This window comes from Homarus americanus, unplaced genomic scaffold, assembly GCF_018991925.1.
Source record: "Homarus americanus isolate GMGI-L3 unplaced genomic scaffold, GMGI_Hamer_2.0 scaffold49667, whole genome shotgun sequence".
Taxonomy (NCBI): domain Eukaryota; kingdom Metazoa; phylum Arthropoda; class Malacostraca; order Decapoda; family Nephropidae; genus Homarus; species Homarus americanus.
In genome coordinates, this window is record NW_024738608.1 from 6,633,877 (window position 1) to 6,660,923 (window position 27,047).

The 27,047-nt window shown below is 35.9% G+C and overlaps 1 protein-coding gene across 5 annotated transcripts; it reads left to right on the forward strand.

Annotated features, from left to right (window-relative positions):
* Window positions 1-27,000, forward strand: LOC121874198 (inhibitor of nuclear factor kappa-B kinase subunit epsilon-like). Of its 5 annotated transcripts, none has more exons than XM_042378203.1 (17): window positions 9-116; window positions 4,318-4,368; window positions 7,110-7,220; window positions 7,744-7,884; window positions 8,017-8,146; window positions 9,211-9,392; window positions 10,000-10,081; window positions 11,245-11,431; window positions 12,127-12,306; window positions 13,238-13,443; window positions 13,951-14,104; window positions 15,292-15,511; window positions 20,639-20,840; window positions 21,614-21,752; window positions 21,860-22,046; window positions 23,001-23,104; window positions 23,832-27,000. In XM_042378203.1, the coding sequence occupies exons 2-17, from the start codon at window positions 4,330-4,332 to the stop codon at window positions 23,950-23,952; spliced, it is 2,385 nt and encodes a 794-aa protein (XP_042234137.1). In that variant the 5' UTR covers window positions 9-116; window positions 4,318-4,329; the 3' UTR covers window positions 23,953-27,000. The 5 variants fall into 5 exon arrangements, with proteins under 5 accessions (XP_042234139.1, XP_042234137.1, XP_042234135.1 ...); XM_042378201.1 differs by having other exon boundaries at window positions 100-150; XM_042378205.1 differs by lacking the exon at window positions 4,318-4,368 and having other exon boundaries at window positions 1-116.
* Window positions 27,001-27,047: the final 47 nt, after the last annotated feature.

Consider the following 27,047-nt stretch of genomic DNA (forward strand, 5'->3'; position numbering starts at 1 on the left):
TTGTGAGCTGTGTCTGTGATGTTTGTTTACCTCGTGTGTTATGAGCCAGTGACAGACAGGCTCTTGTGTTGACTGGCTCACGTCTGCACCTCTCTCCTCATTATCACAGTTTTCATGTTAGTATGGTGCCTATTAAGGGTCAACATCTCGGTAGGTTTTTGCGTGTCTAGTGTGACTTTAGTGTAGTGTTCCAACACACGTTATTGTAATGGAAATTGTTTTCATTCGGAAGGCTCTGTATCATGACCTTGACTACTACACTTCCAAATGTAGCTGGAGATTTTTTTTTTTACTCTGCATCGTTCTCTGTTGCTTGTGGTTGTTTTTTATATATACTTTACAGTTGTGGTATTGTGAAATGTTGTCAGAGCTGTGTAACTCCTTTGGGTAGTATGCAGCAACAAGTTTACAACCAGTGACAGTGTAGTGTACAGCAGCAAAGCTCATAGTGGTAGTGATGTGTTGTGTTGCAGTGTCAATTTTTACTTTACTTTTCTATCACACCTAAATTGCCTACCTGAAAGACTTGCATTGTTGAAAAGGTGCGTCTTACCTCAGGTTAGACCAGATCCACCTCAAGAATTATTTTACTTCAAAGAAAAATAAACCAACTACACCTAACCCAACTTATCTATCTGTACCTGATTTAACTAGAAAATGTTGAAGGTTATTGGTTTAGGAGTTTAATAAGTTAGGATTGCTTGGTTCATGTCATCTTTTATAAAAAAAAATTATTGTCATACTCTGACAATGGAACCGTTATCAACAGTTTGCATTTAGGAGACAAGAAAAGAAGGTAATAGTGGACCAGATGGTTAGCACCTGAAGGACTTTATAGAATCCGTTCATATTTTCCACGGGTTTTGGCTGGAAGATAGTAAGTAATATAAATGATATGGCGACTTTTTCCTTAACTTTATTTGATTTTTGTTTTTGTTTTTCTATCTACGATCATAACCAATTTTTTGTATAAAGGATGAGATTCATATATTTGGATTTGAATCCCATATTATAGTTTTGGATATACATTATTTCCAAATTACACTATACCACTTCAAGAAATATGCTTTCATTGGTACCTGATATCAAAATAAAGTAGTTTTGCTTCATATACCAAGGGCCCAAGAGGCTCTGCCCCCAGGTTAGGAAGTTAGGTTGGTTAGGTCAGGTTCTGTGCATTGTCGTTTCCATTTTCATGTTTAGTGTCATTCAAATAGCACCTCCAGAAATTTAGGTGCAATTCCATTAGCAATTTCTACTAACTGTCTCCTCCACCATTACCAAAAAAAATACAAATTTGTAGGTGAAAAGTTGTCTTACCTCTCAAATACTGTATAATAAAAAATGGGTTGGAATTACAACTTGCCAACTTTTGTTTTTCTTATTCTTCTCCCTGAACATGAATCAACAATGGCACTCCACCTCAGTGCTACCGCCGATATCAGCTGTGTATGTGAGTGCTGAAAGATGAAAGTTTTGTAGACCTTAAAACACTTCTGTTCCTTGCACACGAAAAACTGGCAGTAACATAATTTTTATAGACGATTTAAAATTGTTCCTTACAGCAACTTACAGTGTTTAACGGCAATTTCCTTATTGTTAGTTTGGCAGTTTTGTCCTGGGCAATGTTTCGAACCTGAACAGTGTGTCATCAAAGCCACAAATGTTTGTTGGAAAGCTGCAATTCCTCAAACCTTTTTGGGGATATTTGAGTGGTAAGAAACAGGTGTTTACCTACATTATAGACTTTCTACCTAGTGTGACTCATTCTAACAGGACACTGTTGTAAACTACAGTACCCTGACAACTGCCATTTGTTGATAAGCAGTCTGCTAACTCAGTATCTCTTTGTATGGAAATTATTAAAATTTGTCCATTTCTATTTTTATTACTGGTTAGATAAACCAGAAAGCTATATAAATTGGAAATGAATACCGTAAGTGCTTTAAGGTACTGTACTGAATATTTAGAAAGATTGTGATCACTCCTTGATTCCAAGCTTTTTCATTGCCTACTTTACTACTTCATGTGGTACAGTCTCACCCAAAAGTTTGTTAACTCTCCCAGCCAGCTATTGCTGCACTGCCTGCTTCAGATGTATGAACTTCGAACCTTTAGGTTCATTTGTATCGGTTTCATGTTCTGGTTGGTACTGAGACAGTTTCAAACATCTGAAGCAGGCAGTGCAGCAATAGCTGGCTGGGAGAGTTAATGAACTTTTGGGTGAGACTATACCATGCCAAATACCTTCTCAAAATTTAAAGATATGAAGTACAATTTCCTCTCTTTCCTTAGATATTTCTCTTGTAGCTGCCAGGCCATAAATATTGTCTCTATAATCCTCTCTCGCCTGGCATAAACCCAAACTACATTTTATTTAGGTCTACTCTCCCTTATCAATTTCTCAATCACTTTCCATAATTTTCCATGTCTTACCCTTGATCACACTCTTCCTTGAGTCATTTGGAACAGTACAGTACATTCCATCTTGATTGCATTACTAGTAGTCAATTCTATCACCATTGCCACACCAATGCTGCATCACTTGATACTTTCAGCAAAGGAGCAAAGGGTTTGGTCCTGAGCATTTTGGATTCTTTAGGTTGTACTTTTATTTTATGTGGCGAAGATGTTGAGTGTTATTTTATTGAATCTGAAATTATTAATGACAGTCTTATATGATGAAATATTTAATGGTTTCGAATTCTGGATCCTTGGTAAATCTAGAGATGCAGTCATAGTTGGATATACTGTACTGTACAGTAGGACTTCATTTATCTAAAACTTTAATACTGTACAGCGCAGTATCTGAAAATGTCCAACATCAGAAAAAAATTCCAAGAATTTTTCCAGTCAGTTATTGTGTGATAATTCATCCATTATCTGATATTGCCACTGTACTTTCAGAAGCAGGCATTCCAAATGGTGGTGGTACAGTGCTGTCATTAATAGTACACACTTAACAACAGTACTGTTACTGTACTTTTATTTACAAATCACTTTTATTTTTTTCTTAAAAACTTTAATAATACAATAATAACATTTATTCAGTAAAATTATTATTATACAACTCCTCCCCGACTTACAAAGGGGTTAGGGACCCAAATCCAGGTCGTAAGTCGAAAATGCTTAAATAATACAGGTACATAGAAAATCTAAAATGGGTGTCTCTTTTTTCTTCTCAGCACCACAAAACTCTCACTTTTAAGCTTGCCAGCCATTTTGAAGTGAATTAGAAACGAAAATTTTGTCAATACACAGCGCAATCACTGACGTTGGGACTCAAAAATACGTAATTTGAAAAAATTTTGGTACAACTGAGGCAGGTCATAAGTGCGGGTGGTCGTAAGTCAAGTAGGTCGTAAGTCGGAGAGGAGCTGTACATATTTACAATTGGATAGGCATGTATGGTGCATAAACTACAAGTGCTGTACAGTATACAGTTCAGCCTGAATATACTGTACGGTAGACAATGTAGGTACATTACAGTACTGTATATGGTACTGTATATGTAGACCAGTCCCAAGTTCTTCTACACCCACCGTTTATGGATGCTGGTGATTATGGTTATGATGCAGTTTTAACTGCAGTAATATTAGAGGTAGGCTAAAAGACTTGATAAGGTTGCCTCTTGTTGCTTCACTGTGGCTACCTCAGATGATGCTTATTTTGCTTACATCATGGTCCTGCAATTTTCTTGTTGCTTCACTGTGGCTACCTCAGATGATGCTTATTTTGCTTACATCATGGTCCTGCAATTTTCATTTGAATATGTAGAGGAATTTTTAGGTAAGTGCAAATGTTATTTTCTTACTTCCTTCCGACAGTTACAGTACATGCCTATAATACTGTATAGTACATCTTTAAAGAATTATTGAACCAATTTCGAGGGACATTATGTGAAAAAAGTCAATTACGGTATATGAAACAGTGCCCTTACTATTGTATTTTGGATAAAAGAGGTTCCTACTGTATTAAAGTGTATCAGTTATAGTACTGTATTGTATGTTGTCAAGTATTATAGATTCTCACCAGATAGTTTATGTGGTCACTACAGTTAGGTTTTGTGATAATGTCGAGTATTGTGGTGTACTGTATTGTATGGATAGAATTAAAAAAAAATTCTTTGGTTTTGTAACTTGAATGTGTTGTCGAGAAATTCATGTATATTGTGCGTTTGTTAGGTTTGAACATTTGAGCCATGAACCCCTGGTAGTGACTCTTTATAAGGCAATACTAACATGCATAACATCTGTGACTAATTGTATAGTACTAATGTCATCAAGTGCATGTTTCATAAGAATGTCCCCTTTTCAGAATCGTGCAAAAATGACCTCTAAGAAATCCTCGGATGCAAGTAAACGAGAGGTACTAACCCAGAGTTGTAGTGCATGCGCTTGCTGTAACTGGTGGTGATGGTGGGGGCTTTTGATATCTGTAGAAATGCAAAAATATTCGAGTTATTGTATTATTTTTATTCCTTTCATACAGTATTGTTTAAGGTTGCCTCACTGTGACCATATATAGTATTACTTTATCTGCTGTTTCTTGTGATGTTGTAGTACAGTACTGTATTGTATTTTCAAATCCATGTTTGTGCAATTCATTCTTGCACTACTGTACTTAATTTCTACCATGGTACAGTATTACTGAATACCATTAATTATTTTATTCATAGCTACAGTATATCTGCAAAAGTTTTTAGTAGCTTGTTCATTTATTACACCCAACTACATGTCATTCATTTTGTTTACCCTGCAGCTTATTAGAGATAATCTGTAGAGGACAATAATTTGTAGTGATAACGGCTTTAACAAACCTGAGGTTGCTTTAACCAAAATTAATCTTATAATTTTCAGCTTGTCTTATGTCTCCTGTGTAATCCATCAGTAAACTCAGTAGATATTGCATGAAAATAATACTCTGCTGTGTAACATCTTGACCCACAACTGACATGGCTGGTAACCTACTGTAGTAAAGAAACTCGTACAGTATCTTCTTTTTTTTTTGAAGCCCAGCTTGTTCTGAGTGCGATAGTGCATTAATATTTAGTACAGTACTGTATCCTGAAACTGCACTGTGAAAAGTTGCTTATCTATACTTTTTAGAAAATATACAGTTTATATGTTTATAATATCTTATCATACTGTATAAGAAAGGTTTGTTTACTTTGTACTTACACCCTATGTTTTCTTTTCTCTCCAGAGTACCGTAAAGACTTTTGTATTATTTAACTTTATTAAAAATTGTGATTTGACTACAGACACAGCATTTCTCCCTATCATACTGTAATTGTATCTACTGTATTTTTTCTTAGAAGTAATTTGTAATAACATTCCTCCCAGTATGCTAGTTGACATATTACATAATAGAAGATGTCGTTTTAGCTACTCATGTCAGCCAGAGAAGGAAGCTGATAAGATAAAGTTTATGAGTGTGGTGTGTATACGAACACTTCGTTGAATTAAAAGGTCACCCAAGTATCCTGATAAATTGGATCTGCATGTACTACACAGAAGTCTAAAAGTTCTCTCAGTCAGCCAGTCCATTAGCAGGGGTTGATGCAGCAGGAAAGATATCATGAGAGTTGTGGCCAGAAGCAGTAACTGAGTTGTCCCAGTGGAATGTCTCGGCAGACTGACAAGTGACTACAATCTCAGGAGAAAAACTGACTTATTATTAGAGAGATTATAACACAGTGTAATATTGTATACAGGGTATATCAGAAAAAATGTCGGGAGATCAATTTTACCAAGGAACCAGCTTTCTGAAGAAGAAAAAAGTGAATGATATGAATTGTTTTGGTAAACTGGAAGTGTTTATTTAACTTGTCACTTAACCTGAAGATTTATGGAATTATTGGAGTTATCCATTGTTATTTGTTCTTCTGTTTTACTGTACTGATGTTTTAGATTGTATCTGTCTTTCTGCATTTAGTCAGAATAGTATCAAGTTGACTGGTAGATAGTAAGGGTACTTGTAGGCACAGATGTGGAAAATATATCATAGATTGTTGGTCTTGTTGTTGTGAGTATACATTGCATTTTAGAACAGCTAAACTCAAAACAATGTATTGATATGAATTGTCATCTTTAAATGTACCGGTATATTACATTTGAGAAAGTTTGGATATACAATAATACACAAATATGGATTATCACCTGTGTTTTAGATACATGTATGCAAATGTAATTAAGGGAAACGTAGTTATTACATATCCTTCTTTTTCTCTCTAGACAATTTATGCCATCATTATCTTAAAAGTGATAGGGTCAAGTGTTCAAATCAAGTCAAATGTATGAGAAAGATTCATTAATAAGAAAATTAAAAAAGCTGATTTGATCCCTCAAGCTGTGTCCTCTTAAAATTTGCCCCCCCCCCCCCCACCACCCACCCACCTTCCCCCAAAAAAAGTCCTCGGGGTGGTTTAGTATATTTTGAAATCCATTAATTAGTGTTGGTCATTATATTCATTAAAATTTCAATGTTGGTATAATTTAAATTAAGGAAAAAAAAAGGAAATTATTCGTCCACTGGGCTAATCTGAATTAGGGTAATACGTATACTCTGTTCGCTTCCTGATTCTGACAGCAACTAAATCATAGGAACATCCTAATCTTTGCCCTCCACCTATTAACACAACCAATAGTCCCTCTACCTTAGCTACAGATGTCAAGACAAGAAAAAGAACAATACATTAGTTACCAAATAAATAATATCAACATAACTTTCATGGGTTGAGTGTGCTGGTCATCTAAATTACCAATACACTACTATACTGTATAGTATTCACATGAGTGGCCAGGCCAGTTCGACCATCACTGGGTGGCTTGTATGTGAGGACCCAGGACTCAAGAAGTTAATCATCCATGTCAAATAATGTTCACTATGACTTACCCTTGAGACATCAAAGAAATTAAGGTTGAGGGAACTTTATGTATTTACCTGCTATAATAATATACAGGGGTACATCTAGTATTACAGAACTGTACTTTGTGTTTCATAAATAAAAAAGGAAACTGTTATGCTACTGATGTAAACAAAATTTTTTAATGAAATTGAATTGTGTATTTTTGTTTTGTTTATTTGAGCTTTACATGTAACATCAGGTGAGCGTGTCCGGAATGTCTTTTCTGAGAGGTTCTGCAAACTATGTGTGGTGTACGACATCAGTTCTCGGCAAGGGAGCCACCGGTGCCGTCTTCCAGGGACTCAACAGAGTAAGCATTTTGTATTTGTTAAGGCTCTGTGTCTAAGGTGTTGGAGCAACTGGGTAGCCATGCTATCATTCTGCTCGTCTATAATATCTTGCAAACAGCACATCTCTTCAACAAATTTACATTTTCCTTTATTCACTCTTTCAAACGTTTTGCTTTTTAATATAAAAGGCCAGAATCAAGAACACATTATACTCACACATTCTCTCTTCATGCATTGTTATTTAATTATGCCTACTGGAGTTATAAGCATATTCTACTATGGCTCTCTCCTTCCATAAAGAGTACAAATCCAGATACCCTGTAGTCGCTGTTGCATCGCCCATCAGCGTCTTAATCTTCCTCGTACATCATTCAGCACTGTGCTCTCTGTTCACACTGTGTCTTCCTTATGGGGGTGTACTTTTGGTTCTGAGGATTTGTGTCTATTTTTCTTCATTTTTGGAGGTTATTTTCCTCACCAATAGAGGAAACCTTCTTGATTTTATTACATTTCAGTAAAAAAAAAATTTAATTTCCTTGTCAGCATACGGGTGAACCAGTGGCTGTCAAAACTTTCAATCAGCTGTCACACATGCGGCCACATGAGGTACAGATGAGGGAGTTTGAAGTGCTAAAGAAAGTCAACCATGAGAGCATTGTTAAGCTCTTGGCCATTGAGGAAGAGGTTAGTTAACTCTTTGTTAAACTTGGCAATAGAGGAGATGATTATATTAACCCAATTCAGAACACCTTTACTGTGTATGATGCCATGTCTGAGGTGCCTTTACCAATATGTACGGCTTATCTCCAACTTCAGCAAGAGGGGAGAGGAAAAGTGATCGTCATGGAGCTGTGCACCGGTGGCTCGCTATTCAACATACTCGATGATCCAGAGAACAGTCATGGTCTGGAAGAAGGAGAATTCATCCTAGTCCTCTCACACCTAGGTTGGTTGATCAGTCACTTCATGCATACAACACCCACTTTTATTTGTTGCTTGTATTTCTTCTCTTTTATAGATACTGTACTTGCATTTTCTTTCATGTTTTAACTCCTTGTGTATGGGGTTCTCTCATGAGCTGAATAAAGTCGTCTAGCTTTACCCAAATAAAATATTAAAAGTTGTGTCTCCTTAGTAAAGGGGATTAGTGGACTTTTATCAGTCAGGTAGTTTGGTTTATTTTACATCTTGTTTTCATGTAACTTTCTTTATCATGTTAATTTGGCCTCCTTTAGTTTATGTATCCCTGAATTTTGGTATTAATGCCCACCTGTGGAAGGCTGCTTAAGAATAGCATTTTTTCTTTTTTTTATTGGTATAGGATATTAGAGATTTCTTACAATGATAGTTAAGTAACTTATACCCTGTATATAGTATGTTTCAATGTGTAGTTTTGTGGTAATATAGGATCCAATACTCCATCATAATAACCATTTTTTACCATTTTCAGGTTATGGAATCAGTCCTCACTAGTAGAAAACTCACAGCTAAAAATTCATAAATTCTTTAGGCTTTCGGGTGAATAATTCTAGAACTTAGTGGCGCCTGTAGTATGTGGTTTGTGTGACTGCACTGCTTGGATTCTTCTTGACTTGTTTTTCTTTACTTTTTTCTATATATTTCATGTTTTAATCATTTATTATATTCTTTTTTTCCGGTGTTAAAAAGTAAATGTTAATGTGCGAATTCAGTATTACAAAGACCGGTGTTTGTGAGGAATGACTGTTGTAATTAAGGGCTCTGGTTGTTGATCATATTTATAGATAGAATATGAAACACAGATCAGTACAGTATAGCAATTATTCACAGTTATGATCAAATGCCCAGTTATTCTTTTAATCATAATCAAAACATTATACATGTACTTTATGTCAAAATTTGGTGGCCATAAAACACATCATCATCACCATCATTTTATGATCAATTTCTATGCTTGTATGGGTTAGCTGGGATGACAAGGTGGCAGTTCTTCAAATTTTGTAGGTTTTAACCTTAATTCTATCCCAATAGCTGCTGGTATGAAGCACCTACGAGACAACAGCCTTGTTCATCGTGACCTCAAGCCCGGCAACATCATGAAATTTATAGATGTTGATGGTTCGACAATATACAAACTCACAGACTTTGGTGCAGCGCGAGAGTTGCAGGATGACCAACAGTTTATGTCTTTGTATGGCACAGAGGAATATTTGGTAAAGTTTTCTCTAATTTGTATGTCCTTTTCTGATAGAAAATGTGTGTGTGTGTGTGTGTTTGTTTGTTGTTTCTTTGTTTGTTTGTTGTTTCTTTGATTGTGTGTTTGTTGTTTGTGTGTTTGTTTGTTTGTTTGTTGTTGTGTGTGTGTAATTAATTTAATGCAGCTGAGCATAATGCAAGGATTTTAACCCAATCTGGTATACAGTGCAGTATGTTGATATGTTTCAACAAGACCTGGCATAAGTTCCATAAAGTGGTATATTATACTGTATCATTATCATTAGTATCCAAATTGAGGACCCCTTGACGAACACTTCTGACACTCTTAATGCTAGTTAAGTCTTTGAATAGCTCGAACTCACAATTTTCAAATACTGTAATAATAACTGTATTCTATTTCTGTTATTAAAGTTAACTAGAATATGTCACATCTTTTTATAATCCATTTTAAGTTAACATTGAGTGACTTTTTCTTAGGACTGAAATTTAGCTTCCTACACAAGCACAGCTATTTACCCTTAAGGGATAAATATTTTTCATTTGTTTGTCTTCCCGGCAATAACTGTTGTTGTGTTGTCTTAAATGATTTCTTTTCCTTTCCAGCACCCTGATATGTACGAAAGAGCTGTACTCAGAAAGCCAGTAGGAAAAACCTTTGGTGCTAGAGTAGATTTGTGGTCTATAGGTAAGACTTTGAGTGTTGTAAGATGATGTAGTATATACAGGTACTGTATACAAACATATACTATATATTCTGTATATTTTTTAATGTACTCATGTATTGATAAGGTCAAGTTAGTTCTCATTTTGACACTGAAGAACCTTAGAGAAGTGGATATGATCTGGTCACCCCCTTTTCTCCCCCTCCTTATCTCTACCCTTTTCCCTGATTCCCTACCCCCCCCCCTGCCCCCCCACTCCACTCCTTTTGTTCCCCCTTTTCCCTGCCTTCCCTTTTCTCTTCCTTTTTTTTTCTTAGGCCTTCATTTTCAGCAAGAATAAAATAAAACGGGTAACCAGACCCAATGAACCAGGTGACAAGAGCCTTACAGTGTTTTCATTATATTAATCTGGGACTCGGTGTGTTTGTTCTCCTCTGTCGGCATAACTTTGAACAAACGATTCATAGGTGTATAATATACCCTAAGGTGAAGGGAACCAGCCATTCTTCTGATAGTTCTGGTTATAATGACAGGAGTCAAAAACATTGAATGAATTTAATTTATTTTTCTTCTTCTTAACTTCTTGTGTACCCCTGTATAGGGTCCCCTCTGTGCTGAATAAAATTGTCTGATGTTAGCCAAATAAAATATTAATCGTGGTGTCCCCTTAGTGCAGGGGTTAATGAGGCAGATCTCTTCTACATACATGGTGTTAGCTACTGAACTGCTTTATATTTATGAGAGGCACATTTAAGAAGCATCATTATTAAAAAGGGGATATTAGTGTTGTTCTTATGGGTGGTACAGGTCAGTGTGAGGTAATGGTTCATAACAGAGCTTTTATGTGATACATTAGATGGACTATTTTATGAATTATGATTGATTTGTTTTGTTTTACGTACTTGAAATTGTTTATGTACAGTATACAGTACACTATAAACCCTTAGGCCCCGGGTGACGTTACAGAACGTCCGACTATTTTCCCGCCATATTTTTTTTTTTTTTTTAAGTTAATTTTTTCTTGATTTATCCCCAGGGGGTTTACTGCCAGCAGTACCCTAACCTGGGGCTTAAGGGTTAAGTAGTTAATTTGATAAGAAATGCATTGTATTTGTATTATAGATTGAGGCCATTAAATAAAGTGCTTTTTTGGTACATTTCAATCAGTCTTCTTATTGATTTTCAGGTGTGACACTCTATCATGTAGCAACTGGGCAACTCCCTTTCCGTCCTTATGGAGGCAGACGCAATAAAGAAACCATGTACCACATTACTACAGAAAAGGCACCTGGCGTTATTTCAGGAGTACAGACTTCAGAGAACGGACCCATTGAATGGTGCACAGACCTTCCTGAAACCTGCCAACTCAGTTTGTGAGTTACAGGCTATGTATTTTTTGCTTTTTATGCTGTAGTGTTATTTCAGAATGAATGATCAGAGTGTAATTTACCTCAGTGAAACTAATTGGAGTTTAGTTGAGAGTAGAATAGGGTTAGATGACAGACAGACTGGCAAGTACATAAGAAGGAAATGAACTGTGTATGTGTGAATGAGTGAGTGTATTCTATACTGTGTCTGGGCAAAAAATTAATGGATTCAAAAAATTTTCATAACACTTACTTTTAAGCCAAAAGAGGAACTGCAATTTTCTTTATATGTGTATACAAACTCAGGTATCAAAAACAAAATCATGCCAAAGTTATACTCTAGATTTGACCCCTGAGCATCGAATTCTTGTAAGTTCTACATATGTTTCTTCGTAAGTCATGAGTTGGTAGGACCTAGAGCTCTACTGAAATACATTAGTCCCAACTTGCTAAAAATTACTAAGGTGCAGCATTTGCCTCCTGTCTTAAAGGTTTCTGGTTTCCACCTGATGCACCCCCATCCCCCAATTCACTCTGTTTTGAATGTGCAACTTTACAGTTTAGGAAAATGAAGGCATAGCCTGGATATAACCCATTAATTTATAAAAAAAAAGTAAAATTGACTGAAAAGTATACTATACTGTAATGTAAATTTGCTGATAAATTTTGACTGAAAAATGGTTTATTCTTCTTTACACCAGAGGCCTACGAAAGCTAGTGACTCCTCTACTAGCAGGACTACTAGAAGTGGACCCCCTGAGAATGTGGAACTTTGAGAGGTTCTTCCAAGAAGTGACAATGATCTTGAGTAGGAAAGTGGCCCATGTTTTCCTTGTTAACAAAATTCAGCCACTGACTGTCTATATGGGCCCAGAGCACAGGTAAAGGGACATTCATGTATTACTGTTTTTATTGTTTAGTTTTGCGTCTTAAAATCAGGTATTTTCTCTGCATCACTGTAGAATCAGTTTGAACTTAAGTCTACAACAGCTGAATCCAATTATGTCAACCTCACAAAAAATTACTCTCTGAAACAACAGTTATAAGTTTCACTTTTATAGTAAACTCTTTGTGTTGCTGTCACCAGTATTGGCCAGAAGATGAAATCATTCAAGGAACCAATGTACTTCATGCCATAATTATTTATAAACATCTGTTCTTATTGAGAAGGATTCCAATTTTGTCCCACTGTCTATTTGAGAGAGTTTGTCAACCATAATGGCAACTTGCAGTCGGTACATTTGAGTTCAGGGTAGTTCATCATTATCTGTTTTCTAATCATATTGTTTAGACTTGATCTTTGTCTCATTAGAATTACATACAGTTTATACTGGAATAGAGAATTACCTGGGTAGCTGAGAGGAATGTTTTTAGTGAACAGTATCTAGAGAAAACCAATTCACCGGAACAATATGCAAGAAATTTAACCACAAGTCTCTTACACTGGGTTGATGGTCACACACTTGGTGATCACCCAGCCTTCATCTCAAGATTATTGTAAAGCATAAAGGGCTTTAAAAATGATTGATATGGGACTAAAATGTTGTGTTTTGAGTGACTGGGTTAAGATGTAGATGTCTGCATTTTTAACAGAGGATACCTCAGGAAATATCAATTCCCAGGCATATAATGCTGTACAGCACAGACCATGATGTTTGCAACCAGAGTAAATACTCATGGAACTTTCCTGTATTATACTGTACACATAAAATTACAGTACTATTCCAAATTTAAGATAAATAATATTTTGTGAACACAGACAAGAACCCAGATAACCAATTGTTAAGATAAAAAATTTTTTTTGCCTTTCAGGTATGAGGAATTGCAATATCTTATATGTGAACAGACAGAAATGAACCCAGACAACCAGTTGTTGTTATACGATAATAAGCACTTATGTGATGTGGTGGCCCCAGACCAGCCAGCGTCTTCATACCCCTCAACCACCCCACGCACACCAATTGTTCTCTTCTCGAAGCAGGATGATGATGTTACACTTACTTTGCCGGAATCTCCAGGTAGAGTCTTATGTCTCTCATATTCTTAAAAGACAGTTTTAAGAATTGTGCCTGTATTATTTTTTTGAAGGAAATTTAATTAGATTATTGTTACTTTAGACTTACCTGCCGTGTTTGTATAATTAAACGTTCAGTGCACACTTTGGAATTAGGAATAATACTGCACTTATAATAGGGCAAAAAAAATTTCAAATCACCTACTTAATATTTTTTCACTCTGTATTGTATCCTTGATAAAAAAGGAAATTCTCTTCTTTAAGTTCTTGTTTTTAATCATGACATTTGATGGAAGTTAACCTCTTATGAGAAAAATGGGAATGATAGGATGGCTGGAGGTCTACTGTTACTGTTACCTCAAAAGGATCTTCTATGGGAGGGAGGTATTGGAGACATGAATTTGAGCACTTGTCAGCTGTGTAGTTTGGTACAGTAATTGAGATATATCATGAGATTGTTCACAAACAGCTGAGAATTTTAGCTCATGGTTATTTTATTCCTCGTGAACAGCTGTGAAGTTTAGCAGTTTCCCAGCATTGGTGAGTGTGGAGCACGATGCTGCTGTTGGCAAGTCCATGTGCTCTGTGGGTCATGCTGTTAAACGCAAGATTGACTACTTCTCAAAGTGTGTTCATTTGACAGAGTACAGTGTACTCATGTTCATGTAAGTACTCACCAGTCAAAATAAGAATTAAACTTTGTGTACTTTTTTGGGTTGAATGACAGTTTTACAATTATCTTGTTTCTGGAGGTGCATTACTTCAGGAGTTTTTATTTACTTGCTTCATATGTACCAGATTTACTGTAGGACATGATATAAGATTTCTATTACAGACACTTGCGGTTGGTGGTCATTTTCCAGACCAATTTAGTCCCACAGATATATGTGATACTTATTATGGTTACATTCAAAGAATATGATGATTTAGTGAAGCTGGTACCTTATAATGAAGTCAGTTTCTTTTGTAAAAGGGGATTATGTTGCTAATCACATCCAAAGTCCTCTTCTTGATGATGATTCTGTTCTGTATTAAGTTTTCTTTTACTGTATATACTAATAAAAAAAATTCGTTATATTGAATGAAAAGTGTAAATGAGAATACTCTACACACCAATACTTTCTCTTGTGGTTTTCCTGAGTGGAGACTGGTGTTAGGTAAGGGCAGAGAACTACATGGTTACATGAGGAGAGGTAATACATGGTTGTCAGGGTCATCAGCAGGTACAATAGTGGCACAGTCATGTTGAGAGGAGAACAGAGCTACTCAGGTTGGCTAACAGGGGTATTGTTGCTTTATTTGAAAAGAACGTGAAGAATGAATCAAGTCTGTTCAAGTTTAGTACAGTATTGTAGAACAAATAAATTGACACAACAAGCTGTAGGTGTGCTCTAGTGGCATCATTGAGGTGTATCAGATGTTTTCTCATAATGTACAGTGTGCCGTGGTGAAGATGCAAAGAGGGATGCACAACTTATTTATGTGTGAACCTGAGCCAATTGTTAATACAATGTTGGTGGTAAAAATAAACTGCTTATTGTGAATCCAGTTTTTCTGAAACTGGCTTAAATAAGAGCAGCTTGTACAGTACAGTACAGTACTAGATCTCTTAAGTATCACTATATAAAGATTAACACCTGTATGTTGTTGTGATAGTATTCTATGTACTGAGTATAATATATGATTCTTTTTTGTCATGTGAGACAAACTTAATTATTCTTTGAAAGTTCTTTGTGGATCTAAATTTTTTTATTGAACTATTGACTGAATATTAGCTAGTATTTTATATGTAACATTTTGTTCTGGATGCTTACATTGTGTCAACAGATAGACTATTTTACTATATTTTCAGAGCGGTGATTGTTCAGGAGCTGACAAGTCTTAAGAATCAGATGGGCCACGTACAAGCCTTAACATCAGCTGTTAGTGACCGCTTTAGTCAATTAGTGGCTAATCACCGCAGGTTCCTCATGCTCACCCAGATGTGTGGAGGCAACCAGGACACATCTTCACAGCCTCTTAGGGAACGATTAGAGGATTTGGTCAACAATAAGGTTGACTCTGAGAAAGCTGTAAGTACATAACCTGTTTCACTTTGATGTGCCCCATTTTTATCCTAGGTTAAAGCTTTTCAGATTTTTATCCGTTGTGTCAGTCTTTGTATAACATAACTCATAAGGCATTCGCAACTGACACTTGTGAAGTCCTTAAGAATATACTGTGCTGTGGTGTGGTTTCTAAGTTCCCTTGGATGGCTTGTGGTTTCCCCTTTGTGTCTTCTTAACTAAATTACACTCAAATTACTGTACTAAAACTGGTTATTTTTCCCACATATTTTTATGTCTTTAATCTGCCAGAGCATCCTCATCTTCACCCTTTAGTTGGCAATGGTCAAATCATCATAGGGCTGTCAGGCTGTGGACCACAGCTAGAGTAATAACTAAGAAGCAGTGTTGAGAAGTGTGAATTCAGGGTAGAGAGGTAGATTATACTTTACTGTATACACAATATCGCCAGCCTTCACCTTGTCAATACATCGCAAATGTGTAACTTATTTCGCTATTTTGAACAATATACAGTATATTAACATTACATAGCTGGACAGTATGGAGTCAATAACATGGTACCTAAATTATGATAAAAACCATGACAATATGCAAGTGATCTGATCCCTGTATAATATTGTCTCCTAGCTGAGCTGCTCCACATGCAATGTGTGTATTTGTTAATGTACACTAGTAGCCTGTGTGTTGTGTGTGTTTCTGAGATATGAAGCTCCTTTTTGTAAGTAATTTAGTGCTATAATTTTTTTTCTTGAAATTGCGAGCAGTTTTTGCCCAACAGACCCAAAGAAGAATTAGCTAAGTGTAAGAGTGATAACAGAGAGTGTGGTTAATAGCTATGACAACCAATACACACACACTTGACCATTTTCTTTCCTGTTGGGTCTGGTATTAATGGTCATGCAACATTGTTGCCTCCTGTTTTAGGTACAAGTTTAAGATAGACTGGATTAGTTCATTCCTTATTTTCTTCAATAACCTGTACAGTAATGGCCTAAATATTGCATGAAGAATATGACTTGAGCTGATACATGGAATGGACTGCTATACTGTATATATTCTAGCAGTTATGGTGGTGGTATCTAGAATCCACCCTAACATATTCTAAACTAACCTGACCTGACCTTAACCTAACCTGACCTAACCTATATATGCTATTAAATCATTGTGATGGCACTCTAGGCATCCTCACAACCAGGGATTGACAAGCTTGAGGAGCTGGTGCAAAAGGCCAGTGATGAAGAGAAGGTGGTGAGTGTAAAGTGTTGGTATTTATTTATTTGGAGCAGTGTAGCACAGGTCCAATGCACTTGCACTTGTTTCATTCTGAACAACAAGAGGTAGAAAAATAACTTAAATGATTAGGTAAGGGAGGCAAAACCCACATTGATCTGGCTCTCTCTAGCTACCAAGTTTATTTATTATTACTCTTGCAAACTTTAATTTTAGCACAATGACTGCTTCCTTCTCCTAAAGCCTTTTTCTGCTGTCATGAAGGATGGCAAGAATTAAGAGTAAGCACAGTATCTTTCCTCTTTCACTGCAATTTGTTCTATATCACTTTTGCAATACCATAGATATGCTCTGCTATGGTGATCCCTTTCCACAACAAGGCCTCAAGGTATCCATTTGATTTATCCCTGTTACTACACAAGACTTAGCCTGACCTACCATATACACACACACATCCCCTATAACCATGTGATGCCATACTCAACCATCATTCATGTTCATTATTTCACCTTGGCTCGCCACACCCATTGTATCTCAGGCTTCCTCTACTCCTTCCTTCCATCTTCTTCTCGGCCTTTCCCTCTTCTTTTTGTCAGTCTTTCATTTCTTATTCTGTCAGTACAGTGGTCCCTCAGTTAACGAGCACAATTCGTTCTAGAAGGTTGCTCGTTAACCGAAACCATTGTTTCAATGGGTTTTTGGGTAATTGGTTCCAGCTCACCGAAAATTGCCTAAATTCAACAAAAAAGGTAGTAAAGTACACTTAGTTTGAGGTGTGTATGTAGAAAGCTGCTATAACGCGATAATTGTGTTCTTAGAATGCGGGTGGAGGAGAAGGGAGAAGAGAAGTCACCTCATGGCGCCATTTCACCCATAAAATTTTAGTTCTCTTGGTGTAATTCAAGAAATTTTCTTTAAATCAACACTGCACTGCATTATATATTGTCAATATGTAAAATATATTTCAAATTGACCAATAATTTGCTTGGAAACACACAAAAAAAGCATTTAGTTGAAGAGAGTCTGAAGCAAGATGTTACCTCCACTGAAAAGACACAGAGACTGACGCCTGTATGGTGTGTTGACAGGCTGTATGGCGCGCAAAAAACTACCTTCCTATACTTCAATTATGTTCAATAATTGTTAAAATGACTAAAAAATCTAATATAAAACTTTTAAAATTATTGAATAGTATGAACTTCTTGATATTTACTAAAATAGTAAGGAATTTAAGCCCTAGAACCAATTACTGTATTGGCGGACTAATACTACAGCTGGTGGACCGCCAAATGCAAGCGAAAACATGTTGAGGTCGGCTCGTAAAAAACTCGTTAATCGAGGGATTGCTCGTTAACCGAAGTTAAGAATCTTATGGAAGGTAACTCGTTAACCGAAATCTCGTTAACCGAGGGATCACTGTATGTTTATACCACCTGAGGATACCTTGGTCAACAATTTGTCACCTCCATTTGCTCTCAAACATCATTTCTCTTACTTTCATTTTGTTTCTTTCTCTTTCATCTAGGGTCAAATGTGTCACACCTGTACAATTGAATTTTCACAGCTGTGTCCTCATTGACACAGTATTCTCTCTATATATTAAGTTCTCTATGCTTTTATTGGTTCATTCCCTCTTTCACTGTGGCTCAATTCATCACACACTTTGCTCCATTCTCTGACAATTAAACTGTACTTTTCTTCCTCCATTCAATCTAATACTCATGTTCCTCTTTCCTCCTTTCGTGTCTCCCTCTTATTAGTCCATATATACTGTTACTTACCTTATAGATGTGTTGCTCATTTCTATACTGTATCTCCTACTTGCACACCTCTCCATTTCACCTGCTGTCATCTCTCTTGTTATTCTGACCATGTAAATGTTGAACATCCATGGTAGTACAGTACTGTCTTCAGCATTCTTCTCACAGTCCCATTATTACCATGAACCCTTTCCCTCCTTCTTGACACACACTTGATGCATGCTTCACTCTCTATATAAATAGAGAACCTTTGGACAGTATTCAGGAATTTTTCATATATCCCACACATGTTCACTACTTCACTCGTCACTTTTATGTCAACTTTATCATATGCATTTTCCAGTTCCGTTAATGCTACTAAGATATTTTTTTCCCATTTCCAGATATTTTCCACTCATTTCACCTTCTCTCTTTAAAATTGTGTCAGGAATTCCATCCACTCCTTGTACCTTACTTCTCTTAAGCTTCTTTGCAGCCAGTGTCACCACTTCCTTACTGATCACTTATTTCTTCTTTCACTAACACTTTCATCCTTTCACTTCCCCAACGTGATAGCTCCACCTATGTCTCGTCTGTTGTGTTAGGCAGATGTTCTTAATATGTTCCTCATATGGAATTTCTGAACTGTATCTCTTTTATTCTTCACTGCCATTTGCATATGTTCTCTTGGCTTTTTAGTCTCATTTTATTCTTCTAGATCAGTTACAGCAGCTTCTCTGTTCTCCTTAAACCCTTGTAACAACCTTTCTCCCCTACTTTTATGGAAACACATGACATAACTAAGGAGATGTTAGTTTGTCTGGTACAGGATGTGAGCTATTTGGCAGAATCACTGTAGGAAAAATTAAGGAAGTTACTGCTGGTGCTGCTGGAGAATAATTTTGTGAAGAAACGTGCATGAAATTTACCCAAATGGAAAAAGGGCAACAGTGACTTAATTGATTGGTATATAAGGAAGATAAGTGTGTATCATATCACCATTGTTATGAGAGGAATTGTGTCTATTAACAGAGTGAGGTAGAGGCTCTAGGGGGTGGTAGTAGTAGTAGTGGTAGTGAGGTGTTTGTGTGAATTTTGAAAAGTGTTTAGTGGGTTTAATTTCTTCTGGTCTTTAGAAGACTGTGCATATGAAGGAATTTGAAGTTATATTTCTTAAGAATATAACTGAATACTGTTGACAGAAAAGTTATAGCCAAAAATTATGTATTTTGGGAGAGTGAAAGAAAAGAAAAAGTGACATAAGTGTGAAGAAAAAATAGAACACCAGTGTAGTGGCAAACCAAAATCAATAGAAAAAATTATTACTATAATAAGTTAAGTTGTCATGCATCACTAGAACTTTCACTATTGTACGGAAGCAATTTATTTAGTGACTGAATGAACAAACAGTCTTGGGGTTGTACGGAGACTATTTACTCATGGATGAATGAAAAACAGTACTTTTTTGGTTGGGGCAAATAAGGGTGTTATGGTTCATGAAAAAAAAAAAAGATACATTACAAGATTTTATTAATTTGCATGATACTCAGAGGGGACCCCGTACACAAGGGGTTAGGAAGTGTTTAATCTTGTTAGGTGAGTAAGTAAAGACAAAAATAAGTACTGTAATCAGAATTAGTAATCTGATATTGAAGGTTAAAGTCCAGGGGCTGGATACTCAAAGGTAAATACAATATTGTATCTTCCAGTTGCCTGTGTAAGTTGATCCTCCAGGTTGTAAGTCCTCAATACAAAATATCCGCCATCTTGTGATGTTACATATTATATTTAGAGGCCATAATTTACAAGATCTTCAGTTGTGAGTTATCCATAATGACAGATGAATGGTTTATAGCACAGGTTGGAGCTGGAGGTTTATTTTGCACTGAAACTTTGCAAAATAAACCTCCAGCTGTAGCCTATGTTTTCCTTCCACCTTGAACTGTTCATATCTGGTTGTCTTGCCATTTCTAAATCCTTGTTGTTCAGAAACATCACAGAGTGGCACCTCAACATAAATTTATTATGTTACAATTTGCTTTGAAACATTTATAATTTGCTTACTTTTCAATGATGTTTTAGAATTTCTTACTTATCAAAGATGTTTCTGACTTAGATAATATATTTATTTAGTCAGTGTAATTCACGTTAACCTTTTCCATAGGTACGTGACTCTCTGAATGCCATAGTGCCCGTGGTGAACCAGCTACATGAAAGGGTGGTAAGTGGGGCGCAACTACGTCGTCAGTGGCAGCAGGTGAGGAGTGATGCAGCAGCTGTAGAGAGAGCACCAAACAAAGCAGCGACACATGTTAACAAGATGCGGGAATCATGGCAACACCTTCTGAGAGACAGAGCAGCAAGGAGTACGTGTCTGAGGATACTTTTTGACAAATTTGGACTAATCAACTTTGTAATTTTTCAGTAAATGCAGTGAACACCAAATCTAAAAGTTTCTGACTGCTTTTTTACTTTGGCTGTCCCCCACTTCACTTGTATACAGTAATATCTCCGTTAGCCGGAATCCCTCAAACCTGGAACTCTCCGATAGCCGGAATTGAAATTTTCTCAGAAAATCATTCCCAAAGCCGAAATTTTCCGGATAATTCCGGCTAACTGAGATATTACTATATACAAGTGAAAGGGGAGATAGCTAAAGTAAAATAGCAGTCAGAAACTTTTAAATTCAGTGTTCACTGTATTTACTGAAAAATTACGAAGTTGATTAGTATTTACTGGGGAGAGTATTTTTTCCAGGGGGATCAATCGAGACTCTCGAGCCTCCCCTGGCTAAGGGCTTTGTGTGTTTTAGAATTAATGGGTTTTCCTTAAGGTGATTGGTAATATTTATGGATTTGAGTCGAGTGTAACTGGGGGTAGCTTGAACATTGACCATACTTATAATATGTCCTTGTTACCGAGCATTGAACACTTGAAGGTAATGGCAGGATCTGTCAATGAGCATATGATAGTGGTATCATGTAGTTCACTCTTTAGGACTTATAAGCTATGAAATGGAATTAAAGTTTGTTTTCATGGAAATGTAATAATGTCTATGGACTATAGCTAAAAAAAATCAGTTCTCTGCTTCATTAGATTCACATCCACTTTGGGATTTCAACTGTACTTTCGCTTTCAGCCTTGACTTTCAATGATGAACAGTTCCATTTGTTGGAGAAGATGAAGATGAAGGAGACCGCTAAAAGCTTGGAGACTTTGATGGCCTCTGTCACTGCAACACTGCATCACACAACAGATAATCTTGCTGACTGGTGCAAGTAAGTGTTTGCAATTAACTTTTTCAAGTTGAACTCTAAATAGGATACCTCTAAGTGAATGGTCATGGGTTCATAGATAAATTGAGGGATTACTTTACATCTTCCAGGGTTGCCAAAGTTCAGCGTGTACAGACGGAGATAGAAAAAGCAGATGTGGAGAAACATGAAACACTCCTCACCTCCTTCCAAGCCACCTTTGGTGACACAGAGGACAGCTACCACCACACACTGTCAGAGCTTCTTGCAGCCATCAAAGATAGAAAACTTCAAGATGATGCAAGACTTCAAACAAGGGTAACAATGTGATGAGTCAGTACTTGTTGAAAGTTCCAACAAGACTTCAGACAGGTATTTATGGAATGCTAATGTGGCCTGCAGGCCACATGTGGCAGTGTAACTATTTGCTTTGACCCAGGGATTGCAGCAGAAAATCTTTCTTAGGTATTATCAAATAATTTGAAATAAAGAAAGCCATTAAAATGAATGACTTTCACTAGGGGTCACATAATTATCAACCCTCTGACAGATATTGTCTTGGCATCTGCAACCATGGAGGTTGTGTTATGAGTTACAATTTACTGTATAACAGCCACTGCTCAGGAGGCTGAAACACATGAGTGAAAACTATTACCACTTTAAGAGTACAGTATTAAGTCATGTGAGTCCCTGGACTGTATGAAGAGTAAACACTGGAGTGGTTGGTCCAGCCTGTACTAAGGCCTTAAGGATTAGTCTTGATGGTAATGGTCAACCAGTATTGCATTTTATACTGTGTAAAGAAGCTGAGGTTCTCATAATTATAGTATCTCGAGGGATACCTGTATTCCCACACTTGGCTCATTAATGAGCCTTGCAGAGTCACCCTTGGATATTCATGATACTACCAGTCATTCCTGCACTTCTGTATCAAGGTCTCAATACCACCACCACCACCATTTGTTTTTACTTGTTGTATTTTCCTTAGTTGTTCGAAAATTGAAGTTGAATATTAGGTAAAAAAAAAAATACCATAGTAGTAATTTAAACTTTGACTACCATGACTGGCCAGTTTCACGGTGATAACAACTTACATGTACTGTACTGTAATTGAAAATACCTAGACTTAGTATTTTGTGTTTAGATTCAATTATTAATACCAAGACTTACTTGGCATTTTGTGTTTAGATTCAATTATAAATACCTAGACTTAGTATATTATGTTTAGGTTCAATTATAAATATCTAGACTTACTTAGTATTTTGTGTTTAGGTTGAAGACTCTGATGACAGCAAGACATCCAATAGAATCAGGGACTCACACGACACACAGAAGTCAAAGAAGGAAGACCTAAACAAAGCGAAAGTCAAAATGACGTGAGTATATCAGAGATGCTGACGATTGTATCAATTACCTAAATGTTTTGATAATACTGTGCATAATTGTACAGTATTTGCCCAAGTATCTTAAGTTTAAATGATCTTTTTAGTAACTACTACAGTATTACTTTTGTGCAGAATTTATATAATATTTGTTCTTGTTATTTATGAAACTTGAGATATTTATTTGATTTTCCTTTCCCTAGTATAAACTTTTTTCTTAGATATTCAAATTTATTTTAGATTTAGAAATAGTTGTATAAATTACTGAACTAAATAGTGTGGGAATTTTGTTGCAGTTTACAGAGAAAATTAAGAAGAATTATACTTTAGTAGATCGTGTGTGGTAAGGCTGTTAGAGGGAGTGAATGAGTGAGTGTCTGTATTACTCAATGGTTTTAGCTCCCCTCTGCCATAATGAGAAAGAGAATGAAAGAATATCCCAAATAGGAGTAATGGGACGTTGATGAAATTTCTGGGTACTTTGTTAAGTTTTGAATAGAGAAAATTAGGTAGAGATCATCATTATGGAGTTATCATTTGGGGGAAAAAGTCATTCAAGTGAGGAGAGAGAGAAAGGGATGTACAGTAGTTGATTATAAACTTCCCTGCCTTCCTCCCTCTCTCAGACTTAGAAGGTTAGTTAGTATAGACTTGGATAAATTTATATTCACTGAAGAATTACCTTTTAGAAATCATATTTAAAGGTGTTTATTACTGGCAGTCTGCGCGAGATGTGTGAAGCTCAGGAGGAAGTGATGAAGCTACTTGAGGAGAATGGCATAATCATCAAAAAATTTCAGCGCTTAACAGCCCTGTCAAGCTTGGATGCAGATGGAGAATGAGATGTGATTATTATGTACTTTTTTTATATTCATGGTACTGTACTTTTAACCTTATAGAGCTGACTGAGAAAAGTAAAGGAGGAAAAATACCAGTCTCGTGTTTTGATGTAAAAAAAAAATATGGAAAAATTTGCAATATATTCATATTATATACTTGACATAAAGAAGAAAATTTCATCTTCTTGAGTGATTGTTTTCTCTGGTGGATTATATTGGTTTATTCTTTCTACCAATCAGCATCTTATAATATACTTGCTTATGATTGGGAAGATCAAGTCCTTAGACAACCTTCTGTCAGTATTGAGGGATATTTACCTTATAGGCATCCCCTCTCATCACAGTCATCAGTCCAAAATGGGGAGACCAGACAAAATGGCAAGAGTCCTAACTTTCAGCATGATGTGTTCTCATTGGTCTGACTGACAAGTGTTGTATCTGATCTCTCTATTTTGATTGGTGGATGTGATGCAATGATGGGGTATTGTTCAAGGAGTTTACCATAATAAACAAATCATAAGCCTTTATAATTACAAGAAGCTGTCGGGCTATGTCTGCATTCGAGCATTTGTTTGTGATGACTTTCTTCACACATGTTTCTTACTCATCCTGGTTTATCTCTTCAGGTATAACAATTGAATCCACCCCAGAATTAGGCTGGCTTAACAAATTTGGTAGGAAAGGAAACTATGGACTTATTTTTCATTTATTGTTTTTTAATCAGCCTGAAATAGAAAAGGAGTATACAGTATAACTTATCTCCCAAATATGGTTCTTTTCAACAAGGTTTTATCGTGAAAATTTCTCACAGATCAATAATTGTTATAATGAAACAGCATCTTAAAGATATGCCTGTAATTGTCATGAAGGAACCAGAGTAATTCAAAGATAAAATGAGAGTTAACAAGTTTTGACTCCCTTTCTCTCTCAGATGTGGTGATATTATCCCATACAAGAGGATACATAACATCTGGTGCCTTGGTTTGGTAAGGTAACATTTAAGTGTACCTTAGCAAGCAATGCTTATTCTAAACACCTGCTTATTTAGATTAAAACTGAATTAATCTAAATTAAAAAAAAGGTTTACCCTCACATTGGTGTCCACAGTTTTAATTCAGCTCTAATGTTGTAGCGTCATTGAGTATACAGTACCTCAAGCTCACTTTAAACCTGTATGTGATTGTTCATAAATGCTTTACTATATCATAAACTGTAGTCATGTGTAGTATGAGATAAGGCAGTACAGTACATTAGTTAAATAGTGTTATAACAGCAAAGGTAAATTGAAGAACACAACTTTAAGTCTATCCTTATTGTAGGCTTGAGTGACTTCTGTGTATGTAACATGTACTGTTTCTATAATTGCCATCATACAGGCACAAACAAGCTCAGTCATTTGGTTAAGAAACTAGCTCAAGGGTATGAATAGTGTCTATTGCATTTGATCTTTTGTATGAAAAAGAAACTATTATTGTTTTGTAAATTTTGTTCTATACTTAAAATATATGCAGTCTTTCATTTTATTGTTCAGTATTCCTAGCATGAGACAGTAGAATAAAAACATGTCGATCATAGGTAGTGATATTTCTGAAGGAAAGTGGTTATTATTATTATTATTATTATTATTATTATTATTATCATCATCATCATCATCATCATCATCATCATTACAGTATTATTATTTTTATTGTAGCCATTTTAGAGAATGAATGACAGACAAAGAAGACTGTGGTTGTTCCTGTTTCTGACCTTCTTATATCTTGGCACGGAAAGACTTGTAAGAGTGAAATTTTTATTTATTTTTTCACTCCGGGATCACCAAAAGCACAAACAGTACAGACTCTTCTGTTATTTACCATCATTCGTTCTCTCTAACAGGTATATGAAATGTGTTCCTCTGTCACAAGGAACAACTGGTGGGAGACTGTGGTGCTCTTCCTGTAAGCAAGTGGGAAAAGGCTTGTCTTTGAAAAATAATATTATTATTATTATTATTATTATTCCAGTTTTATGATTATTATTATATGTTTTTTTTTTCTTTACTAGAAGTAAAGTTATATAATGATTGTCCTCATCATTATCATCATCATTGTTATTATTCACATCATGTTCATAAGAATTCCCATATTATCTAATCCATTCTAGGATTTAAATTTTAAGTCTTCTTATATACTATACTGTAGTTTAATGATTAATTTAAAGGCTTGTACAGTAACTACCATTGTTGATAGGATACTGTACCTGTATTATGCAAATCATAAAAATTAAGATTTATGTTCTAATATTCACAACTTGAGTGCTATAAGTTCTCAACCTTGAGGTCAGTCAGTTTATTGAAACTTTGGCCTTGGCAACACCATAGTCTTGAATTTCATGGTGACCATGGCAGTTTTAGGCCTTTGATTGTCTGTGATGGTCCTTGCAGAAAAACTCTAAGGACTCTGTTCTTTACCCCTCTTCTGTTTTGGCCTTCTCATGAATTTCCAAGCTTTACATAGATATGTAATTTTTTATAAGTACAGATTTAAATTTTGTTTTCTCACTGTGTGTACCTCTCAAGAACAATTAAGACATTCTGCTATGTGTTGCTTCAAGTTATCTTAACATTTAGTCAGAAGGGCTAATTCTTAAACACTTAAGAGTTACGGGTCAAGTGAGCTCAACTCTTACTGGGCCTCAGTGTAACCAAGTCTTACCATTAGGATTGGGTCCTGCAGAATGGCTCTCCACAAAATTAAAGTCTTATGTACTGGAGCCCCAATCCTCATGGTCAACTTAGGTTGGGGTCTTTCAGGACTGGGACTCATTTTAGCTGTCATCCCTGTAAATGTGGTTCACATTATTAAAACGTGTTATCACTTGAAGTGATGATAGGGCATATGATAGTGTTTTTTATTCCAATTATAGGTATTACTGTATATTCATACCAATTATGTATGCATTAATTTTTTTTTGTAATATTGTAAAAACAAATGTAAATATTTTTATGCATTGTTGGTGTGAAATAATGTATGGTTTTTATATTGTGCAGAATATATATATATATATATCTACAGTAGTATATAATTCTTTTTATATTGAAGTACATATTGTTTTTG